The 20839-nt window shown below is 42.8% G+C and overlaps 1 protein-coding gene across 1 annotated transcript in view; it reads left to right on the top strand.

Annotated features, from left to right (window-relative positions):
- The window catches only part of LOC115108569 (transforming growth factor beta receptor type 3-like), a 149842-nt gene that overhangs the window by 105377 nt on the left and 23626 nt on the right, over positions 1–20839 (top strand). Inside the window, exons 8-13 of the mRNA XM_029633071.2 lie at positions 2103–2292; positions 5553–5860; positions 6422–6577; positions 9615–9776; positions 11590–11793; positions 13455–13748. Coding sequence (XP_029488931.1) covers positions 2103–2292; positions 5553–5860; positions 6422–6577; positions 9615–9776; positions 11590–11793; positions 13455–13748 — 1314 coding nt within the window. The remainder of the gene's footprint in view (positions 1–2102; positions 2293–5552; positions 5861–6421; positions 6578–9614; positions 9777–11589; positions 11794–13454; positions 13749–20839) is intronic.

Below are 20839 nucleotides of genomic sequence, written 5' to 3'. Positions count from 1 at the left end.
AAGCTCTTCATCAGTATATTCTGGCCCATATAAATATGGTTCTGCAAAGTATGCATCCTCTTCAGTTTTAGCTGTCCGACTCAGACATGTTTTGATTTTGATTTAATGGTTTTGGGCAGTGTAGCGCTTGAAAGATCCTCGAGTAGCAGGCTCCGTAGAATTTGGAGGTGTGGCTAAGCAAGACTAGCAGCACGCGGATGTAGTAGTGACATAGAAATTAGTTCCAATACAAGGGCAAAACAGTAAACACAGTTCGGGATATACACATTTATGCTCGTAATTGTGGAAAAAGTGTTTCGATATTGACATGCCTGTATAGCCCAGATGTTTTGAAACACGTTTTTTGGGGTGAGTCTGGCCACTACCACAATTTGACTCTTGCAAGCAACTAAGACAGCCAAAGAAATCTCAGGAATGGAAGTCTGATCAAACCAATTGTCTGGGTGAGGCTTCAAAACTAAAAGTAAGTGGAAAATGAGGTCTAACATGTTAAAATCCGAAATATCCCTTTAAGCATTCTTTTGACTATTTAGCAGTCTTATGGCTTGGGGTAGAAGCTGTCTTGGAGCCTGTTAGTCTGACAGCCGAAGCTCCGGTACCATTTGCCAGATGGTAGCAGAGTAAACAGTCAATGACTTGGGGGGCTGGAGTCCTTGGCAATTTTTCTGGCCTGATATAGAGATCCTGGATGGCAGGGAGCTCGCCCCGAGTGATGTACTGGACTGTCCGCATCACCCTCTGTAGCGCGTTGCGGTCGATGGTGGTGCATTTGCCATACCCAGCCGGGATGCAGCCAGTCAAGATGCTTTCGATGGTGCAGCTGTACAACTTTCTGAGAATCCGAGAGCCCATGCCAAATCTTTTCAGCCTCCTGAGGAGAAAGAGGACTGTTGTGCCCTCTTCACAACTGTCTGTGTAGACCATGTTAAGTCCTTAGTGATGTAGATGCCAAGGAATTTAAAGCTCTGAACCAGCTCCACAACAGCCCTGTCTATGTGGACAGGGACGTGTTCTCCCCTCCTTCTTCTGTAGTCCACGATCAGCTCCTTGGTCTTATTGACATTGAGGGAAAGGTTGTTGTCATGGCACACCACTTCCAAGTCTCTGACCTCCTCCCTCATCGCTGTCGGTGATCAGGCCTACCCACCATCAGGCCTACCCACCAGTTACAGAGGTAGGTGTTCAGTCCCATGGTCCCCAGCTTGCAGATGAGCTTGTAAGGGATTATGGTGTTGAAAGCTGAGCTGTAGTCTATGAACAGCATTCTTACATAGTTATTTCCCCTCTTGTCCAGGTGGGAGAGGGCAGTGTGAAGTAACTAGATTGCGTCATCTGTGGATCTGTTAAGGCGGAATGCGAATTGGAGTGGGTCCAGGGTGTCTGGGAAAGTACAGGCCAGGCTGACATAGAGTACATGAGCCTTGGTCATATGTAGTACACTAAATAGGGAATAGGATGCCATTTGAGACAGAGTGGATCTGTAAGAAGGGATTAGCTCCCTCACATTATACAGCACGGAACACTGCAGAACTAATGAGGAATTCTGGTAGAAATCTGACACAGACTAAGTCCCACCATTGATCAGGCCTTCGATGTGTGTGTGTGTGTGTGTGTGTTTGATCAAGCGTGCGTGCGTGCGTATGACTCTTCACCACTATGGGCAGTAGTACATTTGTCATGGGTTTTCCTTCCATGAAGAAACCTAACAAATGTAAAATGGTTCTTCGACTTTTACTCTGTCAAGATATGAAAGTATGTGAAATACTCTCACTTTCATTGTGGGTTGTGGTCACGCTGGCTTTTGAAGCTGACAGGGTCGTTTTTACTGTTCCATACAGTCAGACAAAGGAAATTAAACTTTAGCAGAGGTAGAGATTACTGTAAATGCTGCTGACTAGAAGAGAAAAAGCACCCACTTTGATCTCTATAAAATGACTTTCATGACACAGAATGGTTTAAAATATGGTCAGATTGCTCTGTTTGTACTGAGGGACGAGCATCACATAGGAGTGACTCCATCTGTCAGAAGAAAATGACTGTATACTGTATGTCATATTTAATATTCCATGACTAATATAAACCTGTATTTACCTTTCTTTCAGACGCCTGATACCATCAGTCTGAGCCCCAACACAGAGAGGCTGATGGAGGTGTCTAGGACCCCTAAGCACCACCTCCCGTCTGGCTCTCAGGCCCTGATCAAGTGGGCAGAGGATCATGGTTACGGACCAGTCACCACCTACACCCACACACCTGTAGCTAACACCTTTAACCTGAGGCTCAGGGAGCCAGGTGAGAAACACCCAGACTTCTATAATTCTGTTTATAGACAACTGATTGTATTGTTGGTGCCCTCCCCCTCCCCTAAGAGTGACATGCTCGCATCCCCTGATCTCTGCACATAGTTTTTACGATTCTTTATAGAAAATATTAGATCCCAGATTGACAGTATCCGACACCATAACAGCATTTCTGGTCAGGAGGCACTAAAGGCAACTGCTCTGAGACTGTCTACTGCTTCCTTTTGCTCATTTGAGCAAATATCCTTTAATTCCCTCCTGGATACTGTAGCTCACATGAAGACCTCCTCCTGCCCATTAGAAGTGATCCCTACTAGACTACTAAAAGAAGTTAGGCCTAATGTTGGCCTCAACATTATGTCTAGTGTAAATTGCGCCATGAACTCTGACTCCTTTCCAAAAACAGCTCTGGTCCAACCTCTCCTTAAAAAGACAATCTAGACCCCTCATCACTGAGTAATTATAGACTTCTAAACATCCTTTTTTTATCCAAGATTTTTAGAAGTTGTTTTCAAGCAATTGGTGGCTTATTTGAGTATGAATAACTTATTTGAAAAATTCCGATCGGGCTTCCACTAGGCTTGGGCGGTATACCGGGGTATTTGGAAGTAGCCACGGGATGGTTTTTCAATATTGTCACCATTGAACCTACTTATTTTAATTTTTTCAATACATTTTAATATTTGTAGCTTATTTTTGAGTAAATACCTGCAGTCAAATTGTGCAATATATTAGGAGATTGCATTCTTCATTTCACCTGTCACATTATTTTACATTAAGAATCTTACCTTACTTCCCCAGAACAGTTGAGCCAGTCAAGTGTTTGTTTGTAAATAGCACAACGGGAGAAAGCGGGGGAGCAGGTGAGTCCTGCTGTGTATTGACAGGGGTCACGTTTTATATTGAAAGCCAATGGTGTCTTTTGCTTCACTAGTGATCAGGGATGTGCAGCTATAGTTTTCCTTCACAGAAAAAACATTAGTGCAACAAATTTGGCAGAAAATAGCTTCATGACAACAGAAGCGCAACACTACTTGGCTGGCAACCAGGAAAGTAAATGAGCTTACAATGAAAAAGCAAGGTCTTTTTTGCAAAAACGATGCATGGCCATCATATTTCTAATGTTTATCATAGAAAGAATGTAGGCAGCTAAATTTCCGAATGTTTTGCTTAAAATTCATCTCAAAGCGCTGTCTGCTGATAGAATGCCCGTTCGTGAAGTCTCATCCAAGTGGAGAAGTGCAGCTTGAAGCACAAATTTAATCTGGTGTCGAGCAGAAATTCCAGTAAGAACCATTTTAGATCTGCTTTCCAAAACGCAGCAAAATATTTCTTATGCGTTTCATATTTTGTTCCTGCATGAAAAAACACAGAATTCTGCATTAACGCAACCCTTAATTTAACTTGCTAGTTCTCTAAGTAAGTGGCTGAATAACGCAACCCTTAATTTAACTTGCTAGTTATCTAAGTAAGTGGCTGAATAACGCAACCCTTAATTTAACTTGCTAGTTCTCTAAGTAAGTGGCTGAATAACGCAACCCTTAATTTAACTTGCTAGTTATCTAAGTAAGTGGCTGCTTAACGCAACCCTTAATTTAACTTGCTAGTTATCTAAGTAAGTGGCTGAATAACGCAACCCTTAATTTAACTTGCTAGTTATCTAAGTAAGTGGCTGAATTAACAATATTTGGTTAGCTTTCTGCCATGTTTGATAAGTCAAAGCCCTTTGGATGAGTTATCTGTAGGCTGTCTTGATTTCCTTGCTTTTTTTTAATCCTCTCTGTTCTTGGCCCGTCTGCTCCTCCCCATCTTCTTCAAGCAGAGCGGGCAGGCAGGCCAGTTGCCCTAGTGACTCCAGATTCCACACAGATACAGCCTGTACACACTGCTCGAGAGTACTGTTCAGACAAGCATGCGTCAAAACTTTGAGTCCCTCATTCACATTCGCTTGTAAATGTCCAAACTCACCAAAAATGACATTCGGTAGCTCCTACCTATATATGTATAACTTTATGAGCTGGATTGCCTGTCTTTGCAATAAGTTTATTTTTGTTTGCGCACGTTAGCATATTTAGCTAGCAACTTCCATGGAAATGTGTTATTACTTATTCTAATTTTGTTAGCATTCTGGTAATAGATGCCCACAGGGCTTTTTTGAGTTTATTTTGGCTCCCCCTTGTGTACCAAGCTAGTAATACCGTAAATCCTGGGATTTACGCCCAACCCTACAAGTGACCTAAGCGACTTTGAGCATGGTATGATTGTCGGTGCCAGGCACGCCGGTTCCAGTATCTCAGAAACAGCCGGCCTCCTGGGCTTTTCATGCATGACAGTGTCTAGGGTTTACAGAGAATGGTGCGACAAACAAAAAACATCCAGTCAGCAGCAGTCTTGTGGGCAAAAACAGCTCGTTGATGAGAAAGCTCGAAGGAGATCGTGCAAGCTAACAGACGGGCCACAAACAGGCAAATAACGGTGGTGTGCAGAATGGCATCTCGGAACGCACAACTCATCAGTCCTTGTCATGGATGGGCTATTGCAGCAGAAGACAGGTTTCACTCCTATTAGCTAAAAACAAGAAGAAGCGGCTCCAGTGTGCATGCGATCACCAACACTGGACAATTGAGGAGTGGAAAAACATCACCTGGTCCGACGAACCCCGGTTCCTGTTGCGTCACGCTGATGGTAGCCAGGATTTGGTGTAAACAGCATGAGTCCATGGCACCATCCTGCCTGGTGTCAATGATACAGGCTGGTGGCGGTGGTGTAAAGGTGTGAGGAATATTTTCCTGACACATATTAGGTCCCTTGATAGCAATTGAGCCACGTTTGAATGCCACACCTTGTAGAATCCATTCTCTGAAGAATTCAGGCTGATCTGGAGGCAAAGGGGGCTCCGACCCGGTACTAGATGGGTGTAACTAATAAAGTGGTCATTGAAAGTGTATGTTTACTGTAATGAAAATAATAGATAATGCATGACAAATAGACATTGGTTTACGACATTTAAGAAAGATATCTACTGTGTAAATAAATTATGTTTCAATGTTCTGTTCTGTTTGTGCTAGGTGCAATCTCCATGCCTTTAAAATCACCAGATGAGGCCTGTGTGTGTGTAAGTGTGTGTGTGTGTGTATGTGTGTGTAAGTGTGTGCGCGTGCGTGTGCATTCGTGCTTGTGCTTTCGTGAGTCTCTGTATCTGTGCATCTGTGTGTGTGTGACTAAAATGTGTCACACACACTTCACTTACAGATGTGGTGGATCCCCTGGATTCCATGTTCCCTCCAGAACTCTCCATCTTACGTGACACCAACCCCATCCTCTCTGGTGGTCAGGGGGGTGCTGCCCCACACTCCAGTGGCCTGCCCTTCACCTTCCCCCCGCTCATGGAGCAGGGCCTGCCCTACCTGTCCCTGCCCCCCTCCCTGGATGACCGGCCTTGGCTGGGAGGGGAGCTGGGTGGGGAGCCTGAGGAGCAGCAGGGGACCCTCAGTGTTGGTCTCAGTGTTCAGTGTGAGGAGAGCAGGATAGTGGTCTGCATCGACCGAGAGAGTCTGCAGGTGAGGAGATACTTGAGTAGTCAGCCAACTGGTTTATCGCTGTGACTAAATGTCTGCCTTCATTGTGTCAAAAATGGAGGAAAGGCAGTTGTGGAATTCACACTTTTCATGCTTGATTTAACTGTATGATTATTCCTCTTTAATACTGACTGGCACTGACTTGAGTCAACAGTGTGTAGTGTGTTTGCTACTGTGTGTGTGTCTGTACTTGTGTGCTACCATTGGGCACTGTGAAGCAGGCCCAACACAATAGACAACAGTGTAGTAAAACCCTCACACTGCAATTAGGTATACTTATGGTTAGAGTTGGACTATCCTGTGTTTTTATTTAACATCACACAGAGAAGTAGTATGTGCTGTAGAATGGCATAGTGACGTCTAATGCCTCACTAGTCTAGTGTCATGTGTCTCAGTCAGCTCTACTGATCGTTTTGAGATGATCATTGATCATGATTTAAATTTTATTGCAAAGATGATAGATTATATTGACATTATATCATTAAAAAAATACTTTATAGATGATTAACTATTTATTTATAATTACATTGTCTCTTTCCTCAGGCCAACGGTTACGCTAATGTCAACCTGACTCTTCAAGACCCAGAATGCAAAGCAACGGTCAACTCCACCCACTACACGTTGGTGACCCCATTGGAGGGCTGTCAGACCACCAAGTACCCCATGCACCCCGGTCCTATGGTCCTCTACATCAACTCAGTGAGTAGCACATTTAGCAAATGATCAACTCATTGAAGGCACGTTTCCTGGACCCTAGCCTACCACATGTTACCATACTCCAAAATCTTGTAAAGCCTGGAAATTGAGGGTGCCCAGACCCTAATAAGCATACCCCTGGACTAAAATGCATCTCCATTTAAAATACTTTCAGTCCAAGACTTGGCTTGGTCTGTCTGGAAACTAGCCCTATATGAGTACTGTATTCACATATTTAAATAGAACAATTATAGGATCTCTATGGCCGTATCCCCCAACCCTATCCTGTAATGGTAATCCATTATCTCTATGTGCATGGGAGGAACAACTAGGGGCAGCTAGCGCTAAAATCAGGACAACAGTATGAATTGCTGTGGGAAGTAGGGGTGCTGAGGGGACTTCCCATCCCTTGATAAATCAACATTTAAATAAATAAATAAAATACCCCCTGCAAAATGTGTTAACTAGGCCTTTATTACTCCTGGAAAATTATTGTTTTTTTCTCTTCTTAGATACAAAGATAACTTCAGTTCCCTATGGTCAAAATAAAGTATTCTTCATTTAGCTGTTTCGCAATACATCAAAGCCCCATGTCCTTGTGTGTTACATCCTACGAATAAGCATTTTAATGTATTAGGCTTGGGCGGTATCCAGATTGTCATACCTTCATACCGACCTTGTGCCACCGTGATATTTGGTCATACCAGCATTGAACAGAAGGGGAGCTATTTTCAAACCCCACTGAGCCTCTGTAGTCCAAAGGTTAGCAATGCTAACCCATAGAGTGCTAACTAAATGCTAACAAGCACATTGCAAACATTTTATACAGTCTCTGACTATTTGCAGGACAGACATCCCAGCTCATACATTTTTACAAGTAACTAAAAACTGCTACTCACAGTTTTCTGCACAAAACACACATTAGACAACAAGGCTCTTGATCCAGCAGTGGATTCTCAGCTGTTACAAAGCGAAGCTTGATTTTGGAAGACGCTAACCACTTAGCTAGATAGCTAACAAGCTACTAAATTAGCAAACCCAATGCACAACCGCATTTTAGACAGTTACCGTAATAGTTATAAAATATCTAGCTGGCAAACATTTAGTTGTGAATTCCATAGTGAAACTAGATCACTGGACGCGTGCTGCACAACAGTTAGTGACTCACACGGTTCTGGTCTCTCGTTGTTGTGTGTTTGTAAACAAACACCACGTGACGGGGGACTGCCAGTAAGCTTCATAATAAAAAATTATTTGACAGGTAAACTGAAGAACGGAATCTTTTTTATCTCCTAACGTATTGCACAAGTTGACTGCAGGTATTTACTTAAAAAGTAGCTACAAATATTCTAATGTATAAAAATGTAAAATAAATAGTTTCAACGGTATTGACGATATTGAAAAAACATCCTGTGGCTATTTCAGAATTTCCCCGGTATATGGTATATATGGTATACCGCCCAAGTCTACTATTTACTATATTAGAGCCTTGGTCAAAAGTAGTGCAATATATAGGGAATAGTGTGCCATTTGGGATGCACACTTAGACTAGAGACTACACTGGAGGGTCAACACGTGTGAAATAAGCACCAGTAGGAATAAACTAAATGTCAATGGCAATAATTGACCTCATTTAGTCCTTTTCTTCTAGCCCTAACTCACCTCTGAGCCTGTAAACAACTGAAGTACACAGAGTGGGCTTCCAGTGTTTCTTTCCTGTGGAGAAAATGAAATATATATGCTTCACAGGGTTCTACCTGATAGAGCTCTCAGCTCTGGACTGTTGAAATCTCTGGACGTTCCCACGTTTTAATTTCAGCTCATCTGTTGCAGAATGTTGTGGCAGCTAGATTCAGACCAGAGCCGCATCACTGGTGTCCTGAGTAGGGTTGCAAAGGGAGGGTATATTACTGGAAACTTTAGAGGTTTACCAGTAAACCACCAGAATTTTGGTATCTTCGAAGGATTTTATGTAATCTATCACAAGACATCTAGTGGCCCTTTTGTGTACAGTTCTGTAATAATCTCTGGCCCTCTGTGTGGCCTTATCACATGTAAAACTTATGAAATGATTGAATAAGATGTAATTTTTTTACTAATTGAATGACAAAGCTGTAAAACCTTATTCACCATCAACTTAGTGATACCATTAGTGTTTAATATGAGGGTTTCAGCATTAAATATCCTATATATGTTTGTTTTTTTAACTTGTATTGTATGTATTGTATGTTATTATGTCAATATGTATTTGTTTCAGTGTTTTGCCATCAAACTGGTGGCAGTTATGAAAAAGTCAATAGTTAGTAGAGTTAATTGAAAGTAATTGCATGCTTTTTTCATTAATTAGACTATTTTCTCTTGAACCATGTACTAGAAACTCATGGACAATATGGACACAGATATAAAAAAGGAATATTCTATATTATTCTAAATGTTTTTAAGTTATTCAAATATACATCTCCAAAGTTACGATAGATTGTCATAGATTTTCTGTTAATTACCTAAATTACCGGCTGCTTTGCAACACTAGTCCTGAGCCCCTGAATGAAACAACACCATTCACACGCAGAACATTATTTTAAAATAGTTTGGCGCCAATCACTGGTAAAGTTTCCTGGTGTATGTCTCAAAAGGCACCCTATTCCCTATATATTGCACTGTTTTTTTTACCAACGCCCTGACAAAAGTAGTGCACTATATAGGTAGTAGGGTGTCATTTGAGATGCAAAAAAACATGATTTGGCACCAGTAGCTGGGAACATGTCCTATTCACCTTGTGAATATATCTGAACTATGTTCAATGATTCAATGATCAACTCTCCTATGTGGCTGACGTACAGATTCTAAAAAGTCAACCTGAACCTGTTCAATGTGGGTGTTTCCCAAATGGCACCCTAGCTATATAGTACACTACTTTAGAACAGGCTTTGGTCAAACGTTTGTACTTTATAAAGGGAATAACTGGGGTGCCATTTGGGACGCATACTGTATCTTAACTGTGTTCACTGATGTGTTCAACTCCCCTTTGGTTGACATCCAGATCCTGATAAGTCACGATGGGCCTAAGGATGGGAGCGGTGTTCCCCTGGATTACGATGATCTAGAGTCCAGAGACGTGACTTTCCCTGGGGAGACAGAGGCGCTGGAGAGGGCTGCTTTCCTGGAGCACACCACGGGGCCTGATCACAGGTCCTCCATTCTGGTAAGACATCTATAATATTAGATAACATGGATTCTATATGATTCTCTCTCAGGACCAGCACACAAGTCCTTCATTCTGGTAAGACATCTAGCTACACAGGGCCAGCTACAGGCATAAGCGGTCGCTTGTTTTTTTTCCCAACTTCTATAAAACTGCAAAGATGTCTCTCCACCCAATGGCAAAATGGGTAGTATTGCAGAAAATTAACTTTAAAACTCAAATTCTTCTCTCAGCCATGAAAGGGGGACGGAAGCACTAATATGTTTTACCGGGACATGGGGGCCCCCAACCAGATCTCACTTAGGGCCCTCAAATGGCTAGAGCCAGTCCTGTACCTACATGACTCTCTGTTTGTTTGTTTTTCATACATTTGGTCTCCCGCGAACAAGAGGTTGGTTTTCAAACTCTAGGAAGTTTACCCTGGTTAATTAACCCTAAATGAAAAAGGAATTAAGAGAGTAGCATTGCATGACAGGGCCTGCCTGGGGTTGAGAGAGTTGGGAGTCAAGACCAGACCACTGATCATCAATAAATAATATACTACCTCCACCTGAATCCTGTCCAGATGGTTGAAACTCCATCTCCCAGAGTCCCTCAGTGCTAGTAAAGACTCATCTGGCTTCTTAGGAGGATGGAAGATTCCAACTCTCACTGTCTACTCCCCACATTATCTTTATGTCTTGAACTTCTTCTGACCTGAGCGTTTTGGGAAATCTGCTATCACGCTTTCCCTTTCATCTACAAAGTCTCTTTCCTTTCTCTCTCTGTGTCTCTATAGCCATACTCTTTACCCATGCACACTCTTCCTCTCTCATCGTTGTCTCCTCCTGCCTGTATCTCTGTGTCTCTATAGCCATACTCTTTACCCATGCACACTCTTCCTCTCTCATCTTTGTCTCCTCCTGCCTGTATCTCTGTGTCTCTATAGCCATACTCTTTACCCATGCACACTCTTCCTCTCTCATCGTTGTCTCCTCCTGCCTGTATCTCTGTGTCTCTATAGCCATACTCTTTACCCATGCACACTCTTCCTCTCTCATCGTTGTCTCCTCCTGCCTGTATCTCTGTGTCTCTATAGCCATACTCTTTACCCATGCACACTCTTCCTCTCTCATCGTTGTCTCCTCCTGCCTGTATCTCTGTGTCTCTATAGCCATACTCTTTACCCATGCACACTCTTCCTCTCTCATCGTTGTCTCCTCCTGCCTGTATCTCTGTGTCTCTATAGCCATACTCTTTACCCATGCATACTCTTCCTCTCTCATCGTTGTCTCCTCCCGCCTGTATCTCTATGTCTCTATAGCCATACTCTTTACCCATGCACACTCTTCCTCTCTCATCGTTGTCTCCTCCTGCCTGTATCTCTGTGTCTCTATAGCCATACTCTTTACCCATGCACACTCTTCCTCTCTCATCGTTGTCTCCTCCTGCCTGTATCTCTGTGTCTCTATAGCCATACTCTTTACCCATGCACACTCTTCCTCTCTCATCTTTGTCTCCTCCTGCCTGTATCTCTGTGTCCCTCAGTGATATTGCTGTGATGAAACACTTGACACGCTCCTGGCTGTGAAGGCCAGGTAGTGTGAGGGGCGATGGTGAGGGTCAGGGTGAGGACACGGGTGAGGGCCAGGGTATGTTAGAACCATGATTATGTTGTGATTGGCTCTTCTCTTCTTCACCCCTCCAATTCAGCTGTTTTGATTGGCTCTTTACCCCTCCCCCAGTTCAACTGTTTGGATTGGCTCTTCTCTCCTTGTCCCTCCAGTTCAACTGTTTTGACTGGCTTTCTCTCCTCTCTCCCGCCTCTCTCCAGTTCAACTGCACCTACAGGAAGAACCAGGACACTCTAGGAGGATCAGGATCATCAGGATCGTTCCCTCGTATTGCCCCGGCAGCAAAGGAACCGCTCAGCACCGACGTCATGGTTAACATGGAGCTGTACAACACCCATCTCTTCCATTATCCGTCTACCCAGGCCTTCCATACCGTCTCCAAAAATCAACAGGTCTTTGTAGAGGTAAACGAAGCAGTGAAATACTATAAACTGTACTAAATACATTTAAGTACATTGTGTCTGTTATATTTTTAGTCTGTGTGTGATTCGCTCAGATGAATATAATTAGTAGGCTAGTATCCAGATGTTGGGACATGTGAGTTGGAGCGATTTCACAAGAGCCAGGATTGTCTGTGTGTGTGTGTGTATATGTCTGTGTCTCTGTCTCTTTTAATATGAGGCCTGTCAAAACAACAGTGAGGACTGTTCTGTGTGTACACTGGTCTGGTCCACTTTCATCTGTTAGTGTTTTAGCTTCCACAGGGTCCGCTGATATTTGGTCTGGGTCGGTAGGATATAAAGTTAACATATCGTCTTTCTGCTGTTAACTGCCCCTCCCAGCCATCATCTCTGTCTTAAAGTGTCCTGGCACATACAGTACTGTATGGCATTTAGAATTCTCCCCAGAGACCTTATCGTCTATTTATTCTGTCTGGAAAGTCCAGAATGTACCTTGCTAATAGCACTGATAAGTATTTACTAAGGAGGTCCTATCGGGAGGTTGTGTAAGATAAGTTCGAGATCCACACAGTGAGGCTCTTTGAAGTGTTGATTTATGGAGCTATTTGAGGAGGACGGCTGCTCTGACAGTGTGGCCTCAGAGAGACAGCAGCAACAAGTCACAAAGAGCTCTGTGTGTGGGGCCATGGGGCCTAGTCCTTAGCCCCTTTCTAGCCCTTTCTCTCCACACCTCTCACACTGGGCTGAGATCTGCCGTGCCCTGCCCTAGCCCCTGAGGCTACAGCCCAAACTAAGCTGTATAGGAAACTGCTGTTGTGCAACAAGTGTGTCATAACTTGTGTTACTCATAGGTCAGGTCACAGCCTGCATGTACAGTGCTCACTGGGTTTTCACTAGTCGCTGCCAACCATGAGCAGTGTGTGTGTGTGTGTGTGTGTGTGTGTGTGTGTGTGTGTGTGTGTGTGTGTGTGTGTGTGTGTGTGTGTGTGTGTGTGTGTGTGCGTGCGTGCGTGTTTGTGTGTCCGTGCCTGCGTGCTTACATGTGTGCTTTTGACTGGGCAAGCTTTTTGACAACCTTGGCATGTCGATGGCACAGCCAGAAAACAGTAAAACACATGTAGATTTTTCAGAGAAAAGGGAGAGAGAAAGCAGCAGGGGGATAATAAGTCATGTTTCGTCCCAAATGGCACCCTATTCCAGGGTCCATAGGTTTCTGGTCAAAAGCAGTGCACTATATGGGGAATAGGGTGCCATTTGGGATGTAACCCATAACTCAGGGAAATGCCTTGTGGTCTGCCGAAAGAAAGATCCTCTTAAAACGTTTGAAGGGACTGAAATCCACAGGATTTGTGATTCTTGGACCTGATAGCACTCTGATAGTGTTCCTTTAGCTTGTTCTCTGTGTTAAAACAAATAGCTCCTGGACTGACAGAGAGTGTACAGACATTTGCCAGGATGGTGTTCCTCACACAACTTTGCAGAGGGAAACAGATAGTTTATCAATTCAACAACGTCGATGAGAGGATTTGTAAATAGAATCATCTGACATCTTTAGAGGCTGTATCAATCATATAACCTCTACACCTTGCTTACACATTATAAACTGGACAATATTTTGGCACGTGAGTTGATTGTTTTTGTGAAAAATGTATTTCTCCCGTCAGATTGGAGCCTTCAATGTCGACCCAGATCTTGGCTTCATGATCCAGACCTGCTTCATCTCTGCCAACTCAAACCCCAACATCGCGTCAGACTATACCCTGATCGAGAATATCTGCCCTACAGACGACACCGTCAAATACTACAGTCAGAGAGACCTACCTATCTCCCACTCCCAGACCGACAGGAAGAGGTTCAGCTTCACCTTCAACTCATACTTCAATGAATCGTTGCTCTTCCTGCACTGTGAAATGTCTGTTTGCTCTAAGAGACCCCACAATAACCAGGGACTGGCAATGGTATGTTTTAGTTTTTCTCCATATTTGTTTGATTTCTTGAGTTACTTGACGTCCTTGGCTCCTATAGTCCCAGTCTGTAGTAGCTAGAGCGTCACGGCCCCGCCCACCTGTGAGGAAAACAACCTGTGGTTACTTTGGTTACCCTATTGGCTTACAGAACGCAATTTTCTTGTTGTCTACATGTTTTAGTCGATTACAAAACTACATTTAAGAAAAGTACAACACCTAAAGATTGCTTTTAAACATTGCCTGCTCCCGAGCCTTCTCACTACTAAAACGTAATACATGCCCCTTTTCATGACAGTGCTAGGAGCCACGCGAGTGAGTGCTAGCTAGCTACTGACTGGAACATTAAGCTAGCCAAGACCAACATCACAAACAAACAGATTATACAGCTACAAGTAGTGAGTGGAATTACAAACAGACTAAACACGTTACATTTCTTACCTGTGATTAAATGTTTTAAACACACTTACAGTGCCTTCAGAAAGTATTCATACCCCTTGACTTATTCCACAATTTGTTGTCTTACAACCTGAATTCAAAATGAATTTAAAAAATAAATACAAATCTCACCCATCTACACACAATACCCCATAATGACAGTGTTTTTAGAGATTTCTGCACATTTATTGAAAATGAAATACAGAAATATATCATTTTTGTATTCAGACCCCAGAAACAATGCATGTTACAATCACGTTTGGCAGCAATTACAGCTGTAAGTCTTTCTGGGTAAGTCTCTAAGAGCTTTGCACACCTGGATTCTATAATATTTGCACATTATTCTATAAAAAATTATTCAAGCTCTGCCAAGTTGGTTGTTGTTCATTGCTAGACAGCCATGTTCAAGGTCCTAAATGTTCAAGCTGATTTAACTGTAACTAGGCCACTCAGGAACATTCAATGCCATCTTGGTAAGCAACTCCAGTGTATATTTGGCTTTATGTTTTAGGTTATTTTCCTGCTGAAAGGTGCATTTTCCTCCCAGCATCTGTTGAAAAGCAGACTGAACCAGGTTTTCCTCTAGGATTTTGCATGTGCTAAGCTAAAATATATACAGTGGGGCAAAAAAGTATTTAGTCAGCCACCAATTGTGCAAGTTCTCCCACTTAAAAAGATGAGAGAGGCCTGTACGTTTCATCATAGCTACACTTCAACTATAGACAAAATGAGAAACAAAATCCAGACAATCACATTGTAGGATTTTTTTATGAATTTATGGTGGAAAATAAGTATTTAGTCACCTACAAACAAGCAAGATTTCTGTCTCTCTTCTTCTTTAAGAGGCTCCTCTGTCCTCCACTCGTTACCTGTATTAATGGCACCTGTTTGAACTTGTTATCAGTATAAAAGACACCTGTCCACAACCTCAAACAGTCACACTCCAAACTCCACTATGGCCAAGACCAAAGAGCTGTCAAAGGAACCAGAAACAAAATTGTAGACCTGCACCAGGCTGGGAAGACTGAATCTGCAATAGGTAAGCAGCTTGGTTTGAAGAAATCAACTGTGGGAGCAATTATTAGGAAATGGAAGACATACAAGACCACTGATAATCTCCCTCGATCTGGGGCTCCACGCAAGATCTCACCCCGTGGGGTCAAAATGATCACAAGAACAGTGAGCAAAAATCCCAGAACCACACGGGGGGACCTAGTGAATGACCTGCAGAGAGCTGGGACCAAAGTAACAAAGCCTACCATCAGTAACACACTACGCCGCCAGGGACTCAAATCCTGCAGTGCCAGACGTGTCCCCCTGCTTAAGCCAGTACATGTCCAGGCCCGTCTGAAGTTTGCTAGAGAGCATTTGGATGATCCAGAAGAAGATTGGGAGAATGTCATATGGTCAGATGAAACCAAAATATAAATTTTGGTAAAAACTCAACTCGTCGTGTTTGGAGGACAAAGAATGTTGAGTTGCATCCAAAGAACACCATACCTACTGGGAAGCATGGGGGTGGAAACATCATGCTTTGGGGCTGTTTTTCTGCAAAGGGACCAGGACGACTGATCTGTGTAAAGGAAAGAATGAATGGGGCCATGTATCGTGAGATTTTGAGTGAAAACCTCCTTCCATCAGCAAGGGCATTGAAGATGAAACGTGGCTGGGTCTTTCAGCATGACAATGATCCCAAACACACCGCCCGGGCAATGAAGGAGTGGCTTCGTAAGAAGCATTTCAAGGTCCTGGAGTGGCCTAGCCAGTCTCCAGATCTCAACCCCATAGAAAATCTTTGGAGGGAGTTGAAAGTCCGTGTTGCCCAGCAACAGCCCCAAAACATCACTGCTCTAGGGGAGATCTGCATGGAGGAATGGGCCAAAATACCAGCAACAGTGTGTGAAAACCTTGTGAAGACTTACAGAAAATGTTTGACCTCTGTCATTGCCAACAAAGAGTATATGACAAAGTATTGAGATAAACTTTTGTTATTGACCAAATACTTATTTTCCACCATCATTTGCAAATAAATTAATTAAACATTTTTCAATGTGATTTTCTGGATTTTTTTCTTCTCATTTTGTCTGTCATAGTTGAAGTGTACCTATGATGAAAATTACAGGCCTCTCTCATCTTTTTAAGTGGGAGAACATGCACAATTGGTGGCTGACTAAATACTTTTTTGCCCCACTGTATATAACATTCTATTGGTTGCAAGAATTTTATGTAATAATTTAGATTGAAAAATTCTAAGTTTTCAATTTGGCTTCGTTTTGCGTATCTGTTCATAAACCATGTGCCATGGAATCGGTACATCAAAAATCTCTTCCCAACTATTTTGCAATCTATAAATCAAATCAAATTTGCATTGGTCACATACACATGGATGGTTAGCAGATGTTAATGCGAGTGTAGCGAAATGCTTGTGCTTGTAGTTCCAACTGTGCAGTAATATCTAACAAGTAATCTAACAATTCCCAAACCCTACCTAATACACACAAATCTAACAAGTAATCTAACAATTCCCCAACAACTACGTAATACACACAAATCAAAAGGGGTGAATGAGAATGTGTAAGTATATGGAGTAAGTATATGGATATGGATGAGCGATGGCCGAGCGGCATAGGCAAGGTGCAGTAGATTGTATAAAATACAGTATATACATGTGATATGAGTAATGTAAGGTATGTAAACATGATTAAAGTGGCATTATTTAAAGTGGCATTGTTTAAAGCTACCAGTGATCCATTTATTAAAGTGTCCAGTGATTGGGTCTCAATGCAGTATATAAATGAGATATGAGTAATGTAAGATATGTAGACATTAAAGTGAACTACATTTGACTCTATGAAAACTGTAAACCACATATCCTGATGCTGCATTCATTGTAGCTGGGGATTTTAACAAGGCTAATCTGAAAACAAGACTCCCTAAATACTATCAGCATATCGATTGTGCTACCAGGGCTGGTAAAACCCTGGATCATTGTTATTCTAACTTCCGCGACGCATATAAGGCCCTCCCCTGCCCTCCTTTCGGAAAAGCTGACCACGACTCCATTTTATTGCTCCCTGCCTATAGACAGAGACTAAAACAGGAAGCTCCCGTGCTCAGGTCTGTTCAACGCTGGTCCGTTCAATCTGATTCCACGCTTCAAGATTGCTTCGATCATGTGGACTGGGATATGTTCCGCATTACGTAAAACAACAACATTGACAAATACGCTGATTCGGTGAGCGAGTTTATTAGCAAGTGCATCGGCGATGTCGTACCCACAGCAACTATTAAAACATTCCCAAACCAGAAACTGTGTATTGATGGCAGCATTTGCGCGAAACTGAAAGCGCGAACCACTGCTTTTAACCAGAGCAAGGTGACCGGAAACATGACCGAATACAAACAGTGTAGCTATTTCCTCCGCAAGGCAATCAAACAAGCTAAGCGTCAGTATAGAGACAAAGTAGAGTCGCAATTCAATGGCTCAGACACAAGAGCTATGTGGCAGGGTCTACAGTCAATCACGGATTACAAAAAGAACACCAGCGCCGTCGCGGACCAGGATGTCTTGCTCCCAGACAGACTAAACAACTTCTTTGCTCGCTTTGAGGACAATACAGTGCCACTGACATGGCCTGCTACCAAAACCTGCGGACTCTCCTTCACTGCAGCAGACGTGAGTAAAACATTTAAATGTGTTAACCCTCGCAAGGCTGCCGGCCCAGATGGCATCCCCAGCCGCGTCCTCAGAGCATGCGGAGACCAGCTGGCTGGTGTGTTTACGGACATATTCAATCAATCCTTATCCCAGTCTGCTGTTCCCACATGCTTCAAGAGGGCCACCATTGTTCCTGTTCCCAAGAAAGCTAAGGTAACTGAGCTAAACATCTACCGCCCCGTAGCACTCACTTCCATCATCATGAAGTGCTTTGAGAGACTAGTCAAGGACCATATCACCTCCACCCTACCTGACACCCTAGACCCACTCCAATTTGCTCACCGCCCCAATAGTTCCACAGACGACGCAATCGCAACCACACTGCACACTGCCCTAACCCATCTGGACAAGCGGAATACCTATGTGAGAATGCTGTTCATCGACTACAGCTCAGCATTTAACGCCATAGTACCCTCCAAACTCGTCATCAAGCTCGAGACTCTGGGTCTCGACCCCGCCCTGTACAACTGGGTACTGGACTTCCTGACGGGCCGCCCCCAGGTGGTGAGGGTAGGTAACAACATCTCCACCCCGCTGATCCTCAACACTGGGGCCCCATAAGTGTGCGTTCTGAGTCCTCTCCTGTAATCCCTGTTCACCCACGACTGCTTGGCCATGCACCCCTCCAACTCAATCATCAAGTTTGTAGACGACACTACAGTGGTAGGCTTGATTACCAACAACGACGAGGCGGCCACTCCGAGGGTGAGGGCCCTCAGAGTGTGGTGTCAGGAAAATAACCTCACACTCAACGTCAACAAAACAAAGGAGATGATCGTGGACTTCAGGAAACAGCAGAGGGAGCACCCCCCTATCCACATCGACGGGACAGTAGTGGAGAAGGTGGAAAGTTTTAAGTTCCTCGGCGTACACATCACGGACAAACTGAAATGGTCCACCCACACAGACAGCGTGGTGAAGAAGGCGCAACAGCGCCTCTTCAACTTCAGGAGGCTGAAGAAATTTGGCTTGTCACCAAAATCACTCACAAACTTCTACAGATGCACAATCGAGAGCATCTTGTCTCTGTATCACCGCCTGGTACGGCAACTGCTCCGCCCACAACCGTAAGGCTCTCCAGAGGGTAGTGAGGTCTGCACAACGCATCACCGGGGTCAAACTACCTGCTCTCCAGGACACCTACACCACCCGATGTCACAGGAAGGCCAAAAAGATCATCAAGGACAACAACCACCCGAGCCACTGCCTGTTCACTCCGCTATCATCCAGAAGGTGAGGTCAGTACAGGTGCATCAAAGCAGGGACAGCGAGACTGAAAAACAGCTGCTATCTCAAGGCCATCAGACTGTTAAACAGCCACCACTAACATTGAGTGGCTGCTGCCAACATACTGACTCAACTCCAGCCACTTTAATCATGGAAAAATGTATGTAAAAAATGTATCACTAGCCACTTTAAACATGCCACTTTATATAATGTTTACATACCCTACATTACTTATCTCATATGTATATACTGTACTCTATACCATCTACTGCTTCTTGCCATCTTTATGTAAGACATGTATCACTAGCCACTTTAAACAATTCCACTTTTATATATTTACATACCCTACATTACTCATCTCATATGTATATACTGTACCCAATACCATCTACTGCATCTTGCCTATGCCATTCTGTATCATTACTCATTCATATATTTTTATGTACATATTCTTCATCCCTTTACACTTGTGTGTATAAGGTAGTTGTTTTGAAATCGTTAGGTTAGATTACTCGTTGGTTATTACTGCATTGTCGGAACTAGAAGCACAAGCATTTTGCTACATCTGCCAACCATGTGTATGTGACAAACAAAATTTGATTTGATTTGAGAGGTTATAATCTGAATAAATGGGAAAAGGCTATTCTTGAACATAGGATGAGACATTGTTACTAATCTACTATAGGAACCAGTTTGGATTTAAGTATAACTTTTGTATGGCTGAAGTCTTTTGTGAGAGGTCTAATTCTTTAATATTTAATCATTCATCGTCATTATATAAATCGGCCCGTTTAATTTTGCCTGGTTTGCCATTACAAATCAAATATATATTTTTTTGCTTATATAATTTGAAAAACTGGTTGCTAGGTGTAGGCTAGACCATAAGCAAATAGGTCAACTGGAATATGACTAAAGAGTTCATCAGGGTGATTTTTCAACAAATAGACAAGTATTTTCCTTTCCATGATAGCAAGATTTTATCTATTTTTGATAACTTTCTATTGTAATGTATTGTAGTGAGATCATTTCTTTCTTTTGGGATATGAATACTGAGTATGTGGAAAAAAGCTATTATTTTTGCTTTTTTTCCAGTTTTACTTCAGTGCCTTATTGCAAAAGGGATGCATGTTTTAGAATAATTGTATTCTGTTCAGGCTTCCTTCATTTCTCCCTGTCATTTAGGTTAGTATTGTGGATACTAACTACAATGTTGTTGATCCATCCTCAGTTTTCTCCTATCACAGCCATTAAACTCTGTAACTGTTTTAAAGTCACCATTGGCCTCATGGTGAAATCCCTGAGCAGTTTCCTTCCTCTCCAACATGAGTTAAGAAGGACACCTGTATCTTTGTAGTGACTGGGTGTATTGATATACCATCCATAGTACAATTAATAACTTCACCATGCTCAAAGGGATATTCAATGTCTGCTTTACTTTTTATTTTTTACCCATCTACAAATAGGTGTCCTTCTTTGTGAGGCACTGGAAAACCCTGTCTGGTCTTTATTAATCATGTTAAACACTATTATTGCACCCAGAGTGAGTGCCACTTATTATGTGACTTGTTAAGCACATTTTTACTCCTGAACTTATTTAGGCTTGCCATAACAAAGGGGTTGAAAACGTATTGACATTTCAGCTTTACATTTTCTATTAATGAGTAAAAAATCTCAATTTAATCAATTTTATATTCAGGCTGTA

This window comes from Oncorhynchus nerka, linkage group LG24 (assembly GCF_034236695.1).
Source record: "Oncorhynchus nerka isolate Pitt River linkage group LG24, Oner_Uvic_2.0, whole genome shotgun sequence".
NCBI classification, from domain to species: domain Eukaryota; kingdom Metazoa; phylum Chordata; class Actinopteri; order Salmoniformes; family Salmonidae; genus Oncorhynchus; species Oncorhynchus nerka.
Note: the sequence above shows the minus strand (reverse complement) of the source record. Positions and strands in the feature narration are given on the sequence as shown.